The sequence below is a fragment of the Salmo trutta genome, chromosome 4, assembly GCF_901001165.1.
Source record: "Salmo trutta chromosome 4, fSalTru1.1, whole genome shotgun sequence".
Taxonomy (NCBI): Eukaryota; Metazoa; Chordata; class Actinopteri; order Salmoniformes; family Salmonidae; genus Salmo; species Salmo trutta.
In genome coordinates this window covers 48,612,225-48,634,968 of record NC_042960.1, presented here as the reverse complement: position 1 = coordinate 48,634,968, position 22,744 = coordinate 48,612,225, and the positions used below count along the sequence as shown (strand labels likewise).

At 43.7% G+C, this 22,744-nt stretch overlaps 1 protein-coding gene across 7 annotated transcripts in view; it reads left to right on the top strand.

Annotated features, from left to right (window-relative positions):
- The window catches only part of LOC115192502 (ELAV-like protein 4), a 92,694-nt gene that overhangs the window by 11,795 nt on the left and 58,155 nt on the right, over positions 1-22,744 (top strand). For 5 of the 7 annotated variants that reach the window (XM_029751093.1, XM_029751092.1, XM_029751091.1 and 2 more), the window contains one exon: positions 22,442-22,528. In XM_029751093.1, coding sequence (XP_029606953.1) covers positions 22,442-22,528 — 87 coding nt within the window. Of the gene's footprint in view, positions 1-1,929; positions 2,309-7,544; positions 7,706-22,441; positions 22,529-22,744 lie in introns of those variants that run through there. The other 2 variants (XM_029751096.1, XM_029751095.1) reach the window with 2 other exon arrangements.

Here is a 22,744-nt window from a genome sequence, read left to right as displayed (position 1 = left end):
GAAGAAGATACCACACATTATTAAAATAACTCCAGCAAACACATCCATTCGGGAAACACTCGAGTCCTGTTGATTCCTAATTGAGGTTGGCGATGCTTTAGCCATGGCTTTAACGCTCATTAGTATTTCAAGCATATTGCTGTGCATGGCTTTAATACTCAGTGAGGTGGAGGGGCCAGAGGTGTAGTGGAGAGATTGGAGACCTTCAAAGCTCAGTCTCTCGCTTTTTTATTCAATGCATGCAACTGCGGGCAAATTCTGTGCCCTGTGAAAGCTGACCAATGCATTGGTCTCTTCTCATTGTCAATATGCTACTGTACATATACGAATATAAATACAGTGCAAACATATACCTTGCAGATATACTGAACTGAATGTAAAGCATGCATTCATAAAGAAAATACATACATTGTTACATCCGTACTATAGGCCCACTTTACATATTGAGAAATGAACAGCTGAGTCATTCCGAGCTCACGTCCACACCAAAAAAACTCCTGAAAATGTTTGGGGCAAATTATGGATTAGTTTAACAGTGCTGCAGTGTTTTGTAGGCTGTCAAGAGCACTGTGGGATTTCCTATCAGTGCTCGTTCAGCTGGAGGTTAATGGACTTACTCAAGTTAGTCTGCCTGCCATGAGAGCCTCCTCCTAATTGAATAAAAACCAGCATGTGAACGAGAGGACCAGCTATATGTCTCTCTGTCTCTGATGTCTGGAATAAAACAATGTACTGTAATGACGCAGTGTTGAACAATGGATAAAATAGGCTTACTGCTGCTAGGCACATGCTGTAACAAAACATTGGGCCGTACCAAAACAACCACAAAGCAAAGAGTAATATATTGTGTCATGACAACTAAGTAAATTAGAGTCTGCAGGTGCTTGCTCTCCTTGTCTCTGAGTCTGGGGCCAGCTAGTGTATATCTGCTTCCTATGTTATGGCCTCTCTGGTCACTGCTGCTCTCTCATACCCAAAGCTATTCTAATCAAAACAGACTTGCCCCAACGGGATGTGGCTGCGGGGTTTCAACATATATAAGGTATATGAGATACTGTCAAATATGCATTGTTATTGCATCTAAAATGCTGTATGGAAGATGCATTGTTATTTTAACATTGTAAAAGATCCTAACAATTGTTTTGAATTGTTGTATTCTTCGAATCACACCTCTGTGTGTTGGAGGCAAAATCTAATGCATTTAAGGAGGCATTCTTATAATGCAAAGGCTGCATTGTAGGTCAGCTGGCATTACTGAAGTTCATGTTTATGAGATGTGGCATGCCTTAGCTTGTGCAGGGTACAATTGAGAGGACTTCAGTAGTAGGCTTATAGGTATGGGATGTTATGCATCTCTTCCTATACAGGTACAAAAGACCCCCCACCAGAGCTCTACAACCACAGCGCTGAAATGGGTTTTGTCAGAGGATGGAGCTGAGGGGCCTCATGTTAATTATTTATGATGCTTGCGTGCAGCTGTGAAGGGGAGCACAGGTGATTGAAGCTCACAGAAAAGACAGGAGGGAGCGAGATAGAGTGGAGAGATGGGTGATGAACAACATCATCACCAACATCAAAAGGCCAGATAGACGACTGTGCAATGTCACGAAGAGGAACATTTAAGCTACTTCTCTATACAATGATGATGGTGGTATGTCTCCATCCATGTAGGCAACAATACCTCGTCACACCTTATGTGGTTGTGCGAGCTGGTTATTGGTTATCTTGCTCTATGTTACAGTTGTCAATTATATTTGTCTTCGCTTGGTGATTTGGAGGTCAAATCAACACTGTCGATGCTGTAGTGCATAATATCAATCGCACCTTACGTTGGTAGCATCGCCCCCAGCCGTTCCCCTTCTCGCTCGAGCCCTCCTCCAACACTCTCATCCACTAGCGCACCACCCCTTCCTTGCTCTATCGCAGCCAATGAGATTCTACACCCGACAGACTGAATAACCCATAAATCGGTTGTAGGAAAAATAGCTGCTTGCACTAGCTGTTTCGTTTCAGTGAAGACTTATCCTTTTAGTTTTTTCGCTTTCTTTTTTTGGGACCGTTTATTTCCTCCGACGTTCCCGAAGAGAAACAACGAGATTTCCACCCACGGCTCTCAGCCTCCGACACGCGGCAAGCTCATTCATCCACTCACACGCGCCTTATCTATCCGATTGTCCTTGGGACCACGCGCTCCCCGAACGAGGATCGACTCTCGATAGCAACCGATTTTATTTAACCACAGGAAGACTAAGCGCTTGCATCTCCCCTTTCGCTTTATCCTGCTCAACCCTAAACAAGAATGGTCATGGTGAGTAGGGAACAATTTAGCCTATGCTAAGCGCATCTGTTTTATAGGCTCTGTCTAGCTTAGGTTATTATTTGTCTACATTTTATAAACTGCTTTGTGTCACCACCTACATTATTGCACCTCCGCAGCAGTAGCTTCTAGCCAGGTGATAAACTTCGGTTTGCGTTTTAATCCGAGTTATCCCATTTTTTGGCGCTTTGTTGTTCATAGTCGTGATGCTCCTGCAGGTGTGTGTCCGTGCGTCGGTACATCTGTGTGTGAAATGTACATTTTTGATGTGAGTATTTCATATCAGTAGCTTGTGTCTGATAAGCCAAGCCCAGTCTAGTAATTAGTAAACATGTGTGGGTGAATTTGTGATTATGTGGGTGAACTGCAAAATGAATTGCGTTTTGTAAATGATCTACATTTTAACTGGATTTTCCTTTGAATAAGCAAGATACATGCAACAAATATGAGCATGTATCAATGTATATAACTAGTGTATATTTGCAGGCTTTAACATGCATGCAGTATAGCAAATTTATATACATAGTGTTGTTCAGGCATCCTGTAGTGCCTGAGGGTAGAATCCAGGGGCGTAGGCAGCGGTGGCCCTGGGTGGAGCGCAGGCCCACCCACTGGGGAGGCAGACCCACCCAATCAGATTGAGCAACAAAAAAATATTGATATATTTTTTGCTCTACTTGTCAGTGTTCCCAGCGGGACATCATTTGTATTTTTACCTAATCACAGTACTTGACTTGGGCAGGAGCTCACCGGAACTGAGTACCGGCTCCTCAAATGTTCTTCTGCTTGAGTTCCTGCACCTCCTATAGAATATTAGCTCAAAAGAATTGAGGAGCTCCTGCACCTAAATATAAACGGTACCTTCACCTAAAATGAGTAACGGCATCTATACTGAACACAAATATAAACGCAACATGTAAAGTGTTGGTCCCATGTTTCATGAGCTGAAATAAAAGATCCCAGAAATGTTCCATATGCACAAAAGTGTATTTCTCTCAAATGTTGTGCACAAATTTGTTTACATCCCTGTTAGTGAGCATTTCTCCTTTGCCAAGATAATCCATCTACCTGACAAGTGTGGCATATCAAGAAGCTGATTCAACAGCATGATCATTACACAGGTGCACCTTGTGCTGGGGACAATAAAAGGCCCCTCTAAATTGTGCAGTTTTGTCACACAACACAATGCCACAGATGTCTCAAGTTTTTAGGGATTGTGCAATTGACATGCTGACTGCAGGAATGTCCACCAGAGCTGTTGCCAGCAAATTGAATGTTCATTTCTCTACCATAAGATGCCTCCAACGTTGTTTTGAGAGAATTTGGCCTTACGTCCAACCGGACTCACAATCTCAGACCACTTGTAACCACGCCAGCCTATGTCCTCCACATCTGACTTCTTCACCTGCAGGATCGTCTGAGACCAGCCACCCAGACAGCTAATGAAACTGAGGAGTATTTCTGTCTGTAATAAAGCCCTTTTGTGGGGTAAAACTAATTCTGATTGGCAGGTCCTGGCTCCCAAGTGGGTGAGTCTATGCCCTCCCAGACCCTCCCATGGCTGCACCCCTGCTCAGTCATGTGAAACCCATAGATTTGGGACTAATTTATTTATTTCAATTGACTGATTTCCTTAAATGAACTGTAACTCAGTAAAATTGTTGAAATTGTTGCATGTTGTGTTTATATTTTTTTTCAGTATATTTCAGTCCAAGTCAAACACTGGCCTAAACATGCATACAACATCAGATAGAATTCATAGCAAGCAGTAGTTAGGAGGTGGGAAAAGCCAGCCGCACCAATGTGTTGGAGGAAACACCGTACACCCGGCGAACGTGTCAGCACGCATTGCACCCGGCCCGCCACAGGAGTCACTAGTGCATGATGGGACAAAAACATCCCTGCCGGCAAAACCCTTGCCTAACCCAGACGACGCTGGGCCAAATGTGTGCCGCCCCATGGGTCTCCCAGTCACGGCTGGCTGCGACAGAACCTGGACTGGAACCAGGATCTCTAGTGACACAGCTAGCATTACTATGAAGTGCCATAGACCACTGCGCCACTCGGGAGGCCCCTTGTTTTGCCCATTATAACATTCAATTGAACAGTAACTGAATGCCTCGAATGCCTGTCTGCCTGCTTTATATAGCAAGCCGCGGTCTATAGGAGCAAACCATTTTTGTGAATGGAGTGGTGTACCTATTAAACTGTGTGTATATTGACAATAATAATAATAACACATTTTATTTGGCAATGCCTTTCAGGGGACATCTTACATACAATCTAGTGCTATATATAAAATCTATTTAATTTAGGCCTATGCAATGCACTTGAATTATGCTGGATTATATGCTGGGGGAAAAAACATCAAAAATATAAAAAATCCTTATCAATTTCAAAATAATGAGCCGGTTCTGGCACGTGTCAGTTCGCACTGATACCAAGTGCAGTAAACTGTAGCTATCGCTGTGTAGGCTAGGCTACAGTGTGTAGGCTACTCACCGTTAGCTAGCTAGCTAAAACAGACTAGCCAGCTTGGCTAGCAAAAACTTAATGGCCAAACAAAGCTCTGTAAAAAAATGTCAAGAGACCGTGTACAGAAGAGGATGTTGGAGCATTTGCCAAGTTTTCGCCATAAAGGGCCTCCAGTCCCCCTCTATATCAGTCATTGCTGGTTGCTACTGGAGATTCTCTGATCCACCTCAACACAGACGACACCATTCTATATACTTCTGTCCCTTCTTTGGACACTGTGTTAACTAACCTCCAGACGAGCTTCAATGCCATATAACTCTCCTTCCGTGGCCTCCAACTGCTCTTAAATGCAAGCAAAACTAAATGCATGCTCTTCAACCGATCGCTGCCTACACCTACCCACCCGTCCAGCATCACTACTCTGAACGGTTCTGACTTAGAATATGTGGACAACTACAAATACCTAGGTGTCTGGTTAGACTGGAAACTCTCCTTCCAGACTCACATTAAGCATTTCCAATCCAAAATTAAATCTAGAATCGCCTTCCTATTTCGCAACAAAGCATCCTTCACTCATGCTGCCAAACATACCCTAGTAAAACTGACTATCCTACCGATCCTTGACTTTGGGCGATGTCATTTACAAAATAGCCTCCAACACTCTACTCAGCAAATTGGATGCAGTCTATCACAGTGCCATCCGTTTTGTCACCAAAGCCCTATATACTACCCACCACTCCGACCTGTATGCTCTCGTTGGCTGGCCCTCGCTTCATATCTGCCACCAAACCCACTGGCTCCAGGTCATCTATAAGTCGTTGCTAGGTAAAGCCCCGCCTTATCTCAGCTCACTGGTCACCATAGCAGCACCCACCCGTAGCACGCGCTCCAGCAGGTATATTTCACTGGTCACCCCCAAAGCCAATTCCTCCTTCAGCCGCCTTTCCTTCCAGTTCTCTGCTGCTAATGACTGGAACGAACTGCAAAACTTACTGAAGCTGGATACTCATATCTCCCTCTCTAGCTTAAGCACCAGCTGTCAGAGCAGCTCACAGATCACTGCACCTGTACATAGCCCATCTGTAAATAACCCATCCAACTACCTCATCACCATATTGTTATTTATGTTATTTATTTTGCTCCTTTGCACCCTAGTACCGCTACTTGCACACTCATCTTCTGCACATCTATCACCCCAGTGTTTAATTGCTAAATTGTAATCATTTTGCCACTATGGCCTATTTATTGCCTCACCCCCCTTATCCTACCTCATTTGCACACACTGTATATAGACTTTCTCTATTGTGTTACTGACTGTATGTATGTTTATTCCATGTGTAACTCTGTGTTGTTGTTTGTGTCGCACTGCTTTGCTTTATCTTGGCCAGGTCGCAGTTGTAAATAAGAACTTGTTCTCAACTAGCTTACCTGGTTAAATAAAGGTGAAATAAAAATAAAATAAATGATTAAAATAAAATTGATTGCATTGATCTAACCGAGGGCCTTAAAGACAGTTTCAGTACATTCAGAGACAATGATCAACACTACAACGCTGTTTTTATTCAACACTTTTAGAAATCACGAAAAAAGCTTCACCACTTCGACTCGCACTCTCTCCCACCCTCCGATGAGACGTCACCATCAGTCCAGTGAAATAAAAAAAACAAGTTATTTCAATTTATGCTCCGACGTACCTCGCAAGTAGTTGGCTACAACAACTGACCCATTACCAGTGTTATCATGTAGCCTAGCTTGAGACTCGAGTTTTGAAATATAAGGGACACTACGTTATTTATAATAAGGGGAAGGCCTACATGGAGAAAATCAGACCTCTCTTATAATATATGAAAATAAGGAAATGCATGAAACAAAACTTATTTCCAGTAATTTTTTGGATTTATTGGAAATATAACTTTACCCTGTGTTCCCCGCCCATGCACTATAGTTAGGCCCTATATGCTATTGATAATGTAGTTGATATCACACAATATAATCTTGGAGCACTTGATCTCTCGTTCCGAGCAGAGAATTGCATTCGGCTTGCATTGTTAATCATAAAGTGATCTCGACTAAGAAAGGTTGGTGACCGCTGTTCTTGTCTATAAAGGCTATGGATGCCTATTGTGATCGTTACTGTTATATTAGGGCATTATGTTCTCATCTTATAGTCTATTAATAAAATAAAATACTAAAATGGTTTATTATGTGTAGGTCTATGTGAGTCGCATGTTAAATACAAGAGTTGTGGATTACAAGACTATTTTATCTGTAATGCAAAATCACGTTAGATGGTTTGTTGTGTGCAATCAATTACAGTAGGGTATAGGGTAGGCTATGCTTTTTTGATAATTTAATGATGATTTGAGTGCCCAAATTTTGGCCCGCCTACATTTTTTCTGGCCCTGCCATCAACGGATTTCTGCCTGCGCCACTGGCACAATCACTCTTTGCACTCAATCAAGCTAAGATCTTAGCAGTGATTGATTGCTTTGCTGGTACCAAAAAGCTTTTCTTGGTACCAAAAAGCTTTTCATTGACAAGCGCTCCTTAAATCGGCGAGGTTGCCAGAGTGAAGATGTTAACTTTGTGGAGGAGAGTGCTGGACAGACAGGCGCAGGAGCCAGTGAGAAAGCTGCGGCACACCCTTCCAGAGAGAGGGGAGCTCTGACCTCACAGATGAGGAGGAGACAGGGGAGGGGACTGCAGCCCACAGCTCACGCTGAAGCCTTTTGCATTCTCACCCAGCGTCTCTGGAAGAAGGGAATGCCTGCTTTCACAAGCCGCCTACTGTCTGACCACCACTAAGAGAGAAAGAAAGAAAAAAAGAGATCCAAGTCAGGGGGAAATTTGCTCAGGCGCTGGGGAGAGAAAACGTCTGCCGGCTCACAAATGGAGTGGAATGGGTTTAAAATGGTAAGGAGGCTGCAGCCTGCCAGCCGCTCGTTGTGTCCTTGCATCCATCCGACAGCCTGCAGCAGTAGCACCATGCCTCACTCAGTGTGCCTTCCTTCCCTAACAGTTAATGGGGTGTTGTTCATCCAGTTTTGGGAGAAGGCGATGGGTATCGCTTTGCACAAGTCTTAGATAACTGTTCATGTTACCTGCACACAGCAAATGTACAGTACATTGTGTGGTTTTAAGTCTGATATTTTGCTTGCATTAAATCTCTTTATCATGTTGTGCATTGTAAATAGTAGATAATACTTGGTATATTTATGTATCTATACAAAGCATTATAGTGCACATTTTGGTCGGTTTTATTTTTGTAATGTTTGACAGTGTATGTAATGTAGGACTACAGTCGTGAGCTTGCATTTGTAAGTGTGTAGTGTATCAGAGAGAAATAGAGTGTGTGTGTGTGTGGCTCTGTAATGCGCATGCCTGCACTGGTGTACATTTCCCTTCACTTAGACAGGGTTTTCGCCTGTGTCTCCTCTGCTTCTGCCTCTGATGCTGCTGGTAGCGCTTGTCTGTGCTGCATGGTGGATGTGTTTGTTTGTGTGTCCATTGTTGACTAAAGGCTCAGAGTGACTGCTTCCCCAGGCTGTTCCTCAACTGGTTGGAGGCAGTGCCTGCCAGGGACTCAGTTTAATTCTCATCCATCCAAAACAACATGGCAGGGCTGACTAACTTTTTTTAAACCTATCTTTCTGCGTACACAAAGAGGCTGTCTTCCCTGTTCTCTAAATTCCCGTATCCATATCAAACGTTCTCTTATTGTATGCTGTTAATAATAAGTTTCATAAAATGTTAATATGGCATTATACTGATTTTAAAATGTTGTCCCTGTCATAAAGGGAATTTGCCAGCTTCTGTATTAGCATCTTGAATGTGGGAAGCATTATTCATTTTTGGAAGTGAATATATGATTGTTTGTGTGTGGGCTATTCCCGTGCAATCAAAATGCTAATTGAAAAGAACGCAATTCCCAACCATGGTGACAGTGATAGTATCCTGTCTCCCTAACTGCTCGCTGTAGCGTATTGATGGAGGGACATGCCAGTAACTCAGTGCTAAAGGAGGTGGAGGCGTTGGGAGGGAGAGAAGGAAGGAGAGAGAGAGAGAGAGAGATAGGGGGAGATATGCAGTATTTATGGTGTGGAACTGAGCATGCTCCTCATTGAGCAGCACCCTGCTGTCTGTCAGTGGGGCTCAAGCACTGGGCAGTGTCACCACAGTCAGAGCTAGACTACTACTGTCCTCCAGCAGAGCTACAACACCCACGGTGCAGTCTACTGTTCAGTATCAAGCTTAAATATCAATGCTAATAAGTCCAGTTGATCATATGAAGTAGGGTTTTGTGAGCAGGTGAGCATGGCACAGAGGGGTGTAGGCAGTGCTGAAATTGAGGGGGTGTGCCTTGTTAGGGGGAAAAAATGTCAAAAAGCGATATATAACAGCGCTTTAGGATAGAAACAAGCTGTACGTTCCACGAGAAAGACGTGACTCCGATGCACATTTTTGATTCGTCTCTATGGCATTATGAGGCTGAGTTACGACCTTCTAAAGAAAAGAAAAAGAAAAAGAATACTTTGGAAGTGGTACGCGCCATGGGAGTGGAACATCAGCTATATGAAAGATAAGACTTGGAAATGAGACAGCATACGAAGCTCAACAGGACTTTATTCTGAGTTAGGCAACCACCATCTCAATTAGTTCACGTGACAAACAGGAATTTATAGACACATTCATGAACATCCAATTCTCATCCTTATAGAAGTATCTAATGTGTGACTGACTCTGTTGCTATCAATTGAAAATATTTGTAACTAACATGATTAAATTACATATTTGACATATTTGTTAGTGAAATAACATTTGTGAAAATAGTCTAGGCTTTATTTTCCCTATCCATATTATATTAAATATGATATGTAATTATAATTAAATAGCCTACGCAAAAGATGTCATGAGTCATGTTACACTATGTAGAATGTTACACTATGTAGAATGTTACACTATGTAGAATGTTACACTATGTAGAATGTTACACTATGTAGAATTGCAGGAAATTAGCTTCAAAACAACAAACAATCTCTAGGGCCCTGAATTAAACAAAACCCACCTTTGGTAGTATATTTAACGTATCTCAATGAACAATAATAAAAACAAATAGGCCCAAATACAGAATCCGTTCAGTATTTTTGCCTCGAAGGAATGACCACCTCACATTTTTCACATATCTGTTGAACATATTTCCTCTTTCACAATAGCTAATATAAGTCAGTAGAACAATTCTCATTCCTTACAATTGGCAAAAATACAGGGTAATAATTAGTGTGCTTTTGTCAGCAAGAACACTAATGTTATTCTGCGTATGTCTTCTATTATTCAATTTCTTCCGTTTTGCCGGTGCAACTGCTTGTTTTATGTCTTGAACAGTGTTTTAAGTCATAAAAATTAGAAAATACTGTTGAAATACATTAAGTATCTGGTTTTGTACTTTTAGTGCTTCAAACCAAGTCGTCAAGTTTTTAATTTTGTGATCTGTGATTTAATTTCATCTTAATTCCACCCTGCTCTTAGGCTTGCTTAGGCCGAAGCTCCCCCCCCCCTACATAGCATACCCCTTGTTAACTTTGCTGACCTCCGATTGGGAGAACTGGGGTAGAGAGGTGAGAAAAGAGCTGTGGGGAGTGTGACCCTGAAGGTGGGAGAGTTTGCGCTTGACTGTACGGTGCTAACACACACAGTGGCGTGTCAACAGGGCTCTCAGATTCTGAGTGGGAGAGAGGGTAAAGAATATTTTATAAAATCAGGTTGTGTTCTCTTTGGTTAGGTGTCCATTGTTGTGAACAGAAGTCATTATAAAACTGACCTGTATTGCCTCAAGTTCAGTCAAAGATAGGATCTAGGCGAGGCAAGGTTCACCTGGAAGAAATAATGATTTATACCTGAATCAAGTCATGGTTGAAGGAGATATACGTGCTTCTAGAGGGTCAGCCGAACAACAGTGGAGATGATTTGTGGTGATTAAATTAGCTTCTCTTGCTCCGCCTTAGAATCTGTGCTCTTGAGAATACTGTACTACAATTAAACATGAACAGGCAAAGTTCAACTCGCTGAGTGCTGTTTCCATCTATCCAATCAGGTATTAAATATCATGGTTACCGTTGTTACATGTGTAAAACGAGTATTTGAAAGGATTACATGATAGTTACAAATAACAAACTGCTAAACCATTTCAAATATCTGTTTTGTCATGGCTGTCTGTTAGTTAATGTATTTCTTTTCTCCTATGCTTTGCTGATGCAGTTGTTCTTTAGAGCTAAGATCAAGTAAAACTGACAAGTGTACAGATGTAGATGGACATTGCAAATTAGAGCCAGACCCCTTTTCTGCAGTGAAATGACCAAATCGCCCTCTAGTGGCCTCATGGGTGGAATGTTATACATTTTTTTCATAATATCATAGTTAATCAACATTATTTTAAAACAACAGCCAAATTTCCGGTGTTTCTATGTCAAAGGGTTTTGTTATGTTTCAGTCTTCTGTGGTGTAATATTTGGATGCAAACTCAAAATGGAACACATTTCAACTCTATATCTGACATGGTACTGGAGTCTTCTTTTTTTAAGCACATAATCATGTGTGTGAGGTGTATACTTTTGTTTCAAAGTGGGTTGTTTAAGACTACCAATAAACACTCTGTGTGACCCTGATTTAGCCCACTGCAGTAAAAGGTTACTATTAGTCAAATTAAGAGAGGAGTAAGGCTGACTGAAACGGACAGTGGAATACTTCTCCGTTACTCCACAGGGCAGTTTCTACCCATCTGTAGTTCTATACATGATATCAATGTTCAGTACCATGCCTATCATAGAGGCATCTAACCATTAATTACAGTAATATAACTGACCCCAAGCCTCACCTTTACATAGCAACTGAATCGTACCGTAGAACCGTTGAATAGCCAGACGTGGACAAATCACCCATAAACGCCCTGCAGCTCTCCAATGTTTTGTGTGAGATGGTATGGTGTTGTTGCTGTTGACATGCTGAGGTGCCTCTGGGAGAGGACTTGGACTGAGTCTCCAGTCCCTGAGCAGCGTGGGTAATTAGTCACAGCTGTGGATGGACATTCACATGCAACTCCCAGCAGAAATGACACGCTCATGTTTGTGTCCACTCAATCGTCTCATGCTATCTATCTGCTGCCTGCCTGCTTCTGGTCAGGCGTAGTCACTAACATGGGAGTATCTGAATCAAAGTGACGGTTGTTAGATAATTGCATGTTTAGATTATTTATGCCCTGAAGGGGATCTAAAGTAAGTCAGTTGGAGTGAGATTTAAAGCAGGATGATAAGTCGCATATATATGTATGCAAGTAGAAAATTAGCTTTGTAGATTTGCATTTCAACTTCCAACTTATGCCATAAATGTCGCTTATGTATAATTGATTTAAAAAAGCAGTTTGTTTTATTGATAATACTATGAATTTGAAAGCAGTGAAATAAGTGTGTCCCTATAAATGTTTTGGCGGTATTAATAATACTAATGCAATAGCAAAAAACACACAAACATTTTCTAGTGAATGTATTTACTCCTTTTCAACATACCTTAGCCTATACCCAAAACAGCAAGAAGTAATGAGCTAATGCCTATTTGAATAAGCCGCTCTGAACCATTGTCTCAATTATATGGCTTCGTTCTTAAAAATGCCTTTTGTTTGAAGACTAAACATACATGAATATCAAGAAAATGGTTTATTAAAAAATGTAATAGGCTTCTACAGAGGCGAAGGAATTCAGCTGTGAGGGGAAAATGCTTTAATAATACAAGACTAATTCCTTTGGCGGAAATTCAAATTGCCACAGACAGACAATAATCAGCTGCAAATTCTTAGCGCACACAACCCGGTAGCAAACACAGGGTCATGTTCTTGTTGTTTTTTTGCTCCTGCTTTTCTGAGTAAATATTCTAAAGGAAAATTAGGGATATATTCATATATCCTATCTACATCTCTGTTCATTCAAAGATGGAAGTAGAACCCTGATTTCCTTATTTCTACGGTTCTCTTTCTTCATCCTCTGTATTCCATGTGTTTTGGTATTCATACAGACGTTTGGGTTTGAGTGGCAGTTTCTCCTGAGACTGTGCACAAACTGCACACTCCTCTGATCTCCATTTTGCATCCCAGGAAAAGGAGAAAAGATAGCAGCAGCAGCTGAGGCAGCAGCAGGCCTGGTGACGCTAGCAGTTGCTCTGTCTCATTGTTCAACGTTGCCAAGTAAAGTGGCCTCGTGCTGTGATGTTAAAGGATGTTTCAAGGTCATCCTTCCAACAGACCAGTAGAGGACAGAGCACCCACTGACAAGGGGTCATGACTGTAGAACTGACAGTAGCTTCCTTAACTCCCTACTAAGAACATGTGGAAAGCTTTACTACCTAAAGGTATTCAAGAATGAATAGGAATATGGCTCATACCTTTATGTTACTATCTCCATCAACAGCTGAGGCAAGCATGAGGGCCATGAGATTTGATCACTGCCAGTAGAGTAGACATTTAGGAAAGGGATTCATCCTGTATATGCCTATTCCCTTCATATCAACTGTAACATGTTCTCCTCAAACTAGATGGAAATAGGAATTGTACTGCAGATATCTATAAAGACAGATAAACATTGGAAGCAATAAATAGAACCGGCAAGTTGGGATCCGGAGAGATAGATGTGATCTACTATCTTCCAAATACATGTCTCCCCGGCATGCTATTGAAATAAAACTCTGTTTCAGAATTTTCCATGGCACATACTATATTAACATAGATTGTCTCCTGTGGGCATTTTCAATTACACTGTACCACGGCAGAAGGAGATTAATCTTCTATTTTGAATGCATGCCACATTTTATGGTTTAGTTGATATGCAGGAGGGGTAATCTTTTAGCTGTGAGTATACATTTAGGCTTTTTGTCTTCTTGCTGCAGCAGAAGCTATGATGGAACCCTTTTCGAATCTACACAGAGTCGATTTTTATTGGACCTAAAATATTTAAATCTGTTTCCAATTTTCTAATGACCTAATATGCTCCAAGTTAGTATATAATATTACTAATAATTAGAGGGTTAGTTTCACAGATATACCAGTTTTAGTGGAATACTACTGTTTAGATGCGTAATAGAGTTTGCACTACTTGTATGATAGGTACCAGTATGATGAAATGTATTGCACAGATAGATCCATACAATAATGGATACTAATACAGAAATGTACATTAAACTGTCATACAAGGGTATTCTAATGAATCCGATGTCTCTCCTGCTCTTCAAAAAAACGATGTATTAACTAACTGTCTCAACGGTCTCTAACTGTCTCACATTCTGGTCATTGGAGACACACACAGACAGGCAGCCTGAGAAGCAGCGGAGGGGGAAGCAGAGTGGCGCAGCGGTCTAAGGCACTGAATCTCAGTGCTAGAGGTGTCACTACAGACCCTGGTTTGATCCTGGGCTGTATTACAACTGACCGTGGTTCGGAGTTCCACAGGGTGGCACACAATTGGCCAGTGTCGTCTGCGTTAGGGGAAAGTTTGGCTGGGGTAGGCTGTCATTGTAAAATAAGAATTTGTTCTTAACTGACTTGCCTAGTTAAATAAAGTTTAATTTGTTTTTTTAAAGAGATCAGAGGCAGTGATTAGATTAGATTAGATTAGGAGGAGTCTTGCTCCTAATGTGTGTGTGTGTGTGTGTGTGTGTGTGTGTGTGTGTGTGTGTGTGTGTGTGTGTGTGCGTGCGTGCGTGCGTGCGTGCCTGAGACTCTTCCTCTCCCTCTTTGTCTTACAGGCAGGTAGACAAGGCTTTGCCCTGCTGCATCTTCTTTTCTGGTCTTTTACCTACAGGCTATTTGTACATCTTTAAATACCTGTTTCATCTGAGCAAATGTGACTCATCCTAGCTTCAAATCGGCATTAATTAAAAGTACAATCAGGGGAAGGTCTTTAGGCATGCTCAAAGGTTTGATGAACTAGAGTCCCAAGTACATTAGTTTGTTTTAATTTGAACGAAAACATTTAAATATTTAATTACGACTAGGCTGAGGTTTTTACATATTATTTCTATTTTAGACCTTACTTAGTTAGCAAGGAGATGAGAAGATGCTTGATCAGGAACATGGCTGCCTGCCAGCTACCTGTAGAGACGTCCTCACGACACCTGGTGCTGATGCAGTGGAACCGTGCATGGCTTCTACACTGGCTAAAAACAACCTCGAGAATAAAATGAGGTTTCGCTTGAAATGCAAACTAATACAAACCAAAGTTGCATTGTACTGTAGTCAAAGGTAGCTTTCCTTGTCCTCCAAAGGCAATGTCACCTTAATTCAGAAGTATCCCACTCGTGTAGATGAGGGTCCAATCACGGATGTAGTAGCGATAGAGTGCCGTGCGTGTGTGCTGTGAGGGGTGACAGTGTATTGGCCCTGTCGTTGGGAATCAGCCTTAGGACTGGGGTAAGATGACATGGGGTGATACAGACTGACAGAATTTCTCATTTTCTCTCTCTAGAATATGTGTTCTGAGTTACTATCTGCTTTAGTTAAACTATTTGAAATGACATCACATAATCTGTCATGAAGACTTAATAACCTATTAAGGGATCATTCATATGAGCAGTATGATTAGTCCGCTGCATGTAGTATTGATGATTTAGTCAGTGATGAGGCTGTGAGGCCCTCTGAGTGGACCACTGTGTTCAGAGTTCAGTTCCAGCAGGCCTTTGGCAGCCTGCAGAGATCACATCGTCTGTCCCCATGCTGGCTCATGGACAAGACCTCCAAAGTCCCCTGGGCCCAGGGCTGGGGCCAAACATGCAGGGTTCTAGGTACAGGGTATGGCCAAGCTGCCAGGCAGGTGGCCAGGAATTCTCACGCTACTGCAGGGGAGGGGAAGGATAACACAGGTCAGTGAAGCCACATAAATTGAAGTGTCATCTCAGAATCAAGATGCTCACCAATTTTCTGCTTCCATGCATTGGTGCAGAGTTGGGATTTAGCCAATGTACAAATGGCTTTAGTCCACCTTGGGTTTGGCTGTGGCAGGGGACTGCAGCCTGTGTAGGTACCGATGGTCACTATTCACGGGCTTCTCATTTTCTTGACTAAGACAGTTTACTACTCCAATACCATGAAAACAATAAAGAAGAAAGTGCACTACAGAGAAACTAGATTACATTTTGATTGAATTCAGGCCTAATTACAATTCAGTTGCGTAAGAAAAAGTTTCAGGCTCTCCCAACCTTTCCCTTCTAGTGGTTATTAAGTGGTATTTTGTTTAAAATTGTACGTTTCCTGAACATAGTCTGGCTGACATTTACATCTGCTTTAGCATTGGCTTTAAACAAAAAAAGATAAATTGTATTTTCCATTATGATCAGAGTTGGGAGAAGGAGAGGGTGATTTCAGGTGCTAGCAGAAAGCTTTAACAGCCAGTGAGTTAGCGTGAGAAGTCCGTTTGGTGCACATGGTGCTTCCAGAAGAAGTGGAGTTACGCAGACAGAGACGAAGATAGCTGTCTATCTGAGATTTAGCCCATGGTCAAAGAATGTCAGGCTATGACCTTCAAGAAAGCAGACCTTGGATACACTCACATCATATTTATTGTATAACCAGTGAATAGTTTATGTTTGTTTTGAGGATATATTCTGGGATTTATATAAGAATCTACAGTTGGACAATAAAATAGGGAATTCATCAAAATGTAGGACTGACGTCTCCAAAGTAGTCTGAGATTAGAGTAGATATTTAAAGAGCTGGATTTTGATGCTCACCTCCGCATTTGCAATTAAAAGTGACGGGATGCCTTCTCATCTCCTGACCTTTGACCCTAGGAAGTGTGGAGTGCACTTTGAGGGGGTTGAGGCATGCTGGGGGTTCTGGGAAGGTTCCATCGATTCTATGAAACAGTGGACGTCATAAGGGAAAAAAGTCAAGCAAAGTTAAATGAAGAATTCCGTGCATACAGCACCTAACCCGGCCAGGTCGCAGTTGTAAATGAGAACTTGTTCTCAACTTGCCTACCTGGTTAAATAAAGGTGAAATAAATAAAAAATTAACATGTATTATTCTGAGTCACACAGAGAAGAGGAGAAAAAAATCTATTTGGCAAAGTAGATGCGAATCGATGTTGGTGGAGGCAGGCGGGCGAGGTGTCCCAGATTACTTTCCTGATTGATCCAGCCTAGCTTCCGTCTGACCTGCAGGATGTGGTGAAGTCAAGATGTGTCTGATGGAGGTGGAGAGGCAACCAGAAAAAGATGGAAAAATAACATACCGATAGCATGGAGGGAACTTCACTGACCATGAGTTAATATACAACAATCGTATAAATCCATTTGTCTGAATGGGTTTGATAACTCAAGTACCCTCTTACTCTGAAGCACTTTGAGGGAGTTGGGGCATGCTGCGGTTTAAAGGGTTGGGTTTGTGACCTACCCTCTCCTTGGAGCCATGGAATTACCATTTTAATGGATGGAGGACACTCTGTATCTAGAATGTGCTTGTTAGAGGACAGGTTTACAGAATACTGTACTATGAACAACCCATTTATTTAAAACATTTAGCTGACAGATTGGATTTCATTCCATGTTACATGATTGAATATTTCCCAGTAAACAGGAAATCTGAAAGGATCATTTTACTGGTAGTCTGAGGATTCAGGGTATAATATCCTGTTGGGGTCATCAGATCATCCTCTGTACCGGCACAGCGCAGAATGCTGGGATGTGGCGAGACATTGAAATCACAAACAACCATCCATCTGACCTCCATTTTGTGTCAGGCGCTATCAGTTAAATGATACTACTGCCGCATTGTGATAAACTGCAGTGTCTCGTCTCTGCGTCCATCCCAGCAAAGCCACGGGAAATTGATTGTCTAAGCTCGTGTGGGCAGGTGGAGTTCTGGCTGGCAGCAAAGCGGCAGTTTTTACGGTGTCCCCGTGGCATAGGAGAGGCGTCTGGTCATGTGAGGTTTGCTAGAGGATGCAGGCTGGGAGGGAGATCATGTCCTCTCTGCAGGCAGTTATGGCATGTCCTACATGACTGCCATACCAGACACACACCGCTAACCTCAGGAGTTGAAGGAGTGAGGGAACGCTTACAGGGTGTCAAATATTTATGGCACACTACAGAGAATATTGATTATACAATAAGTCTGTCTAATGACCGCTGCGCACAACCGAAATGTATTCTCTGAATAATTGAAATTGTACCCATGAGCGATTTCTCATCTCTATGTTTTTTTTTAAACGTAATTGCACTGTCCCTTTATTCAAATATTATTTGAGATGTTATCAGGAAGTGTGTGAGTGTGTGTGTTCATACTGGAGAGAGGCAGACAGACTTAGAAAGAGGGAGATAATGGTTATTAAAGGCTGGTACTGATACACTTGGCTGAATATCTGTTAAGGTACTGGTTATAAAACAAAAGTATGTAGATTCTAGCTACCATACCACTTTATCTCATCTCCTCTAAAATATTTCAATATTTCGATAAGTTTATACTTGCTTGGAAATTGGATTTAGAATTGATATCTTTGTATGTGTAGAGTTAGTAATATTGAAGCTACAGTATGTAAATACAAAGGAACACAAACTACCCGTTTGCTGCAATACTACCCACAACACCTCAGTACAGTGGGTAGTACATTGGTTGCTGAAATATCACCTTAACCATAGCCAATGTTTAGTCCTACACCTGCTTGCTGCTTTTCACCACATTTTGGTACCTCATTTGAACATGCTGCATAATATGATTGCTTCGGCAAACCATTCCTTTTCAGACTAGCCTATGTTAAGCTAACCATAACAGATGGGGTGAAAAATGCATTTGATGTTTCACCTCTGTCTAACATTTCTTTTTCCAGGTTAGCTTTGAAATGTTTAAATGAGATTTATAAAAAACGTCCTTTAAAATGGACGTGGACCTCTCATTGTCACTGGGTATCCAAGCCTTAAGGGCATATCTGTCTGATGCTCTGTCCAGCCCATGCTGGTTCTATTGGATACAATAGTGGTCTGTATTCTTTATGACAACGCCTGTGCATATGGTGGGCCTGGTTGACTCAGGCAGATTGTGGTTCCCTATGAATCACTGTAAATTGAAAAATTATTTGAAAAATATACATCAAAAATGCATATTAACATATGTATTAATCCCCCAATAGATGAGTAATGTGTAATACAGTGTGTTTTCTTTATATTCTAAAGCTGTAAGAAGTTGTTGTTATAACCTTCGGTCTTCACCTAAACTAAAACTGAGGTGGCGTCTGGTAAAGGAAAGATACCCATAATGAATTGGCTCAATTTATATTCGTCAAATTATCAACCCAAACATCCAAACACACTCCGACCTGTCAGCAGACACAAGCTGTCCATTCCCCTCTCTCCATTCCCCTCTCCCCATTCCCCATTCCCCTCTCTCCATTCCCCTCTCTCCATTCCCATTCCCCTCTCTCCATTCCCCATTCCCCTCTCTCCATTCCCCTCTCTCCATTCCCCTCTCCCCATTCCCCTCTCCCCATTTCCCTCTCCCCATTCCCCTCTCCCCATTCCCCTCTCCCCATTTCCCTCTCCCCATTCCCCTCTCCCCATTCCCCTCTCTCCATTCTCCTCTCTCCATTCTCCTCTCTCCATTCCCCTCTCCCCATTCCCCTCTCTCCATTCCCCTCTCCCCATTTCCCTCTCCCATTCCCCTCTCCCCATTCCCCTCTCCCCATTCCCCTCTCTCCATTCCCCTCTCCCCATTTCCCTCTCCCCATTTCCCTCTCCCATTCCCCTCTCTCCATTCCCCTCTCTCCATTCCCCTCTCTCCATTCCACTCTCCCCATTTCCCTCTCCCCATTTCCCTCTCCCATTCCCCTCTCCCCATTCGCCTCTCTCCATTCCCCTCTCCCCATTTCCCTCTCCCCATTCCCCTCTCCCCATTCTCCTCTCTCCATTCTCCTCTCTCCATTCCCCTCTCCCCATTTCCCTCACCCCATTCCCCTCTCCCCATTCCCCTCTCCCCATTCCCCTCTCCCCATTCCCCTCTCTCCATTCCCCTCTCCCCATTCCCCTCTCCCCATTTCCCTCTCCCCATTCCCCTCTCTCCATTCCCCTCTCCCCATTCCCCTCTCCCCATTTCCCTCTCTCCATTCCCCTCTCCCCATTTCCCTCTCTCCATTCCCCTCTCTCCATTCCCCTCTCTCCATTCCCCTCTCTCCATTCCCCTCTCCCCATTTCCCTCTCCCCATTTCCCTCTCCCATTCCCCTCTCCCCATTCTCCTCTCCCCATTCCCCTCTCTCCATTCCCCTCTCCCCATTTCCCTCTCCCCATTCCCCTCTCCCCATTTCCCTCTCCCCATTCCCCTCTCCCCATTCCCCTCTCCCCATTTCCCCTCTCCCCATTCCCCTCTCCCCATTCCCCTCTCCCCATTCCCCTCTCTCCATTCCCCTCTCCCCATTCCCCTCTCCCCATTTCCCTCTCCCCATTCCCCTCTCCCTTCCCCTCTCCATCCCCTCTCCCATCCCCCTCTCCCCATTCCCTCTCCCCATTCCCCTCTCTCCATTCCCCTCTTTCCATTCCCCTCTCCCCATTCCCCTCTCTCCATTTCCCTCTCTCCATTTTCCTCTCTCCATTCCCCTCTCTCCATTTTCCTCTCTCCATTCCCCTCTCTCCATTCTCCTCTCCCCATTCCCCTCTCTCCATTCTCCTCTCTCCATTCCCCTCTTTCCATTCCCCTCTCTCCTTTCTCCTCTCCCCATTCCCCTCTCTCCATTCCCCTCTTTCCATTCCCCTCTCTCCATTTCCCTCTCTCCATTTTCCTCTCTCCATTCCCCTCTCTCCATTTTCCTCTCTCCATTCCCCTCTCTCCATTCTCCTCTCTCCATTCCCCTCTTTCCATTCCCCTCTCTCCATTCCCCTCTCTCCATTCCCCTCTCTCCATTCCCCTCTCTCCATTCCCCTCTCTCCATTCTCCTCTCCCCATTCCCCTCTCTCCATTTTCCTCTCTCCATTCCCCTCTCTCCATTCCCTCTCTCCATTCCCTCTCTCCATTCCCCTCTCTCCATTCCCCTCTCTCCATTCCCTCTCTCCATCCTCTCTCCATTCCCCTCTCTCCATTCCCCTCTCTCCATTCCCCTCTCTCCATTCCCCTCTCCCCATTCCCCTCTCTCCATTTTCCTCTCTCCATTCCCCTCTCTCCATTTTCCTCTCTCCATTCCCCTCTTTCCATTTTCCTCTCTCCATTCCCCTCTCTCCATTTTCCTCTCTCCATTCCCCTCTTTCCATTCCCCTCTCTCCATTTCCCTCTCTCCATTTTCCTCTCTCCATTCCCCTCTCTCCATTTTCCTCTCTCCATTCCCCTCTCTCCATTCTCCTCTCTCCATTCCCCTCTTTCCATTCCCCTCTCTCCATTCCCCTCTCTCCATTCCCCTCTCTCCATTCCCCTCTCTCCATTCTCCTCTCCCCATTCCCCTCTCTCCATTTTCCTCTCTCCATTCCCCTCTCTCCATTCTCCTCTCTCCATTCCCCTCTCTCCATTCCCCTCTCTCCATTCCCCTCTCTCCATTCCCCTCTCTCCATTTTCCTCTCTCCATTCCCCTCTTTCCATTTCCCTCTCTCCATTCTCCTCTCTCCATCTCCCTCTCTCCATCTTCCTCTCTCCATTCCCCTCTTTCCATTTCCCTCTCTCCATTCCCCTCTCCCCATTCCCCTCTCTCCATTCCCCTCTTTCCATTCCCCTCTCCCCATTCCCCTCTCTCCATTCCCCTCTCTCCATCCCCCTCTCTCCATTTTCCTCTCTCCATTCCCTCTTTCCATTTCCCTCTCTCCATTCCCTCTTTCCATTCCCCTCTCTCCATTCCCCTCTTCCCATTCTCCTCTCTCCATCCCCCTCTCTCCATTTCCCTCTCTCCATTTTCCTCTCTCCATTCCCCTCTTTCCATTCCCCTCTCTCCATCCCCCTCTCTCCATTTTCCTCTTTCCATTCTCCTCTCTCCATTCTCCTCTCTCCATTCCCCTCTTTCCATTCCCCTCTCCAGCTGACAGTCAATTTAGAACCCAATTATACATCCTTATTAAGGTTGTTAAGATGTATGGGCAACAGTAACATACCCTCCCTCCCTCCTCCTAACCCTCCTAGAGGATGAAGTGTCTCCTCCACTGCCCTGCCCTGACTGGATACCTCCTGTTGCATTCCTCTACCTTCTCATCCCTCTGTCTGAGAGAGTAAATGAAGCCAGAGGTCATCCTCAAAGTCCTCTCCTCTCCTCCTAAATGGGCTGTTTTACCTATCGGCGTTACATCCTCAGCTGCTGCTGCCTGCAGCCCGTGGCTCATTTGAGGAGCTGTCTTTGTCAAGGGCCTTATTTACTCCCCAGGAGTGAGAGGGATACCACATCATTACCACTACAGAGGGCATCGTAGTTCCCACGTCAGCTCCACCCTGCTCTCCCTAAGTCAACCACTTCATACTCAACACCAACATTACAGTAATTGTCCCCTATCTGAATGATGCCCGTTTCCAAACCGTCTCAATAAGCAGTATTCCACTAGACTAATCAACCCCTACCTAGAAGGAAAGCCAAGCCACCTGTGAGTTTTAGTGTGGCTGGTGACCGTAAGGCCTCTGTAGAAAAACAAGCATGTTAAATCTTGACCCTGAAACCTCCTAGGGATCGACAGAGACACAGTGGCATCAGGCAGAACTCCCACAGCTACAGGGCTGGGCAGAGAAGGGATTGCTGACACAGCCAAAGATGGTAAGGAGACCGCCACAAATTGCCTTTTACCCAACATTACCAATGGTGATGACAGTGCTGCTGAAGGAGCAGGGCTGTCTGTCTGCTGGGCCAGAGGGGTGGGGCCCTGATGCCGGACAGCTGAGAGGGAAGGCACTCTACGCCAGCTACTTTTTCTGCTAACCTAATGTACTGTGTGGTGTGAGGATGCTGATTCATTTACTCTGAATGGGAAAA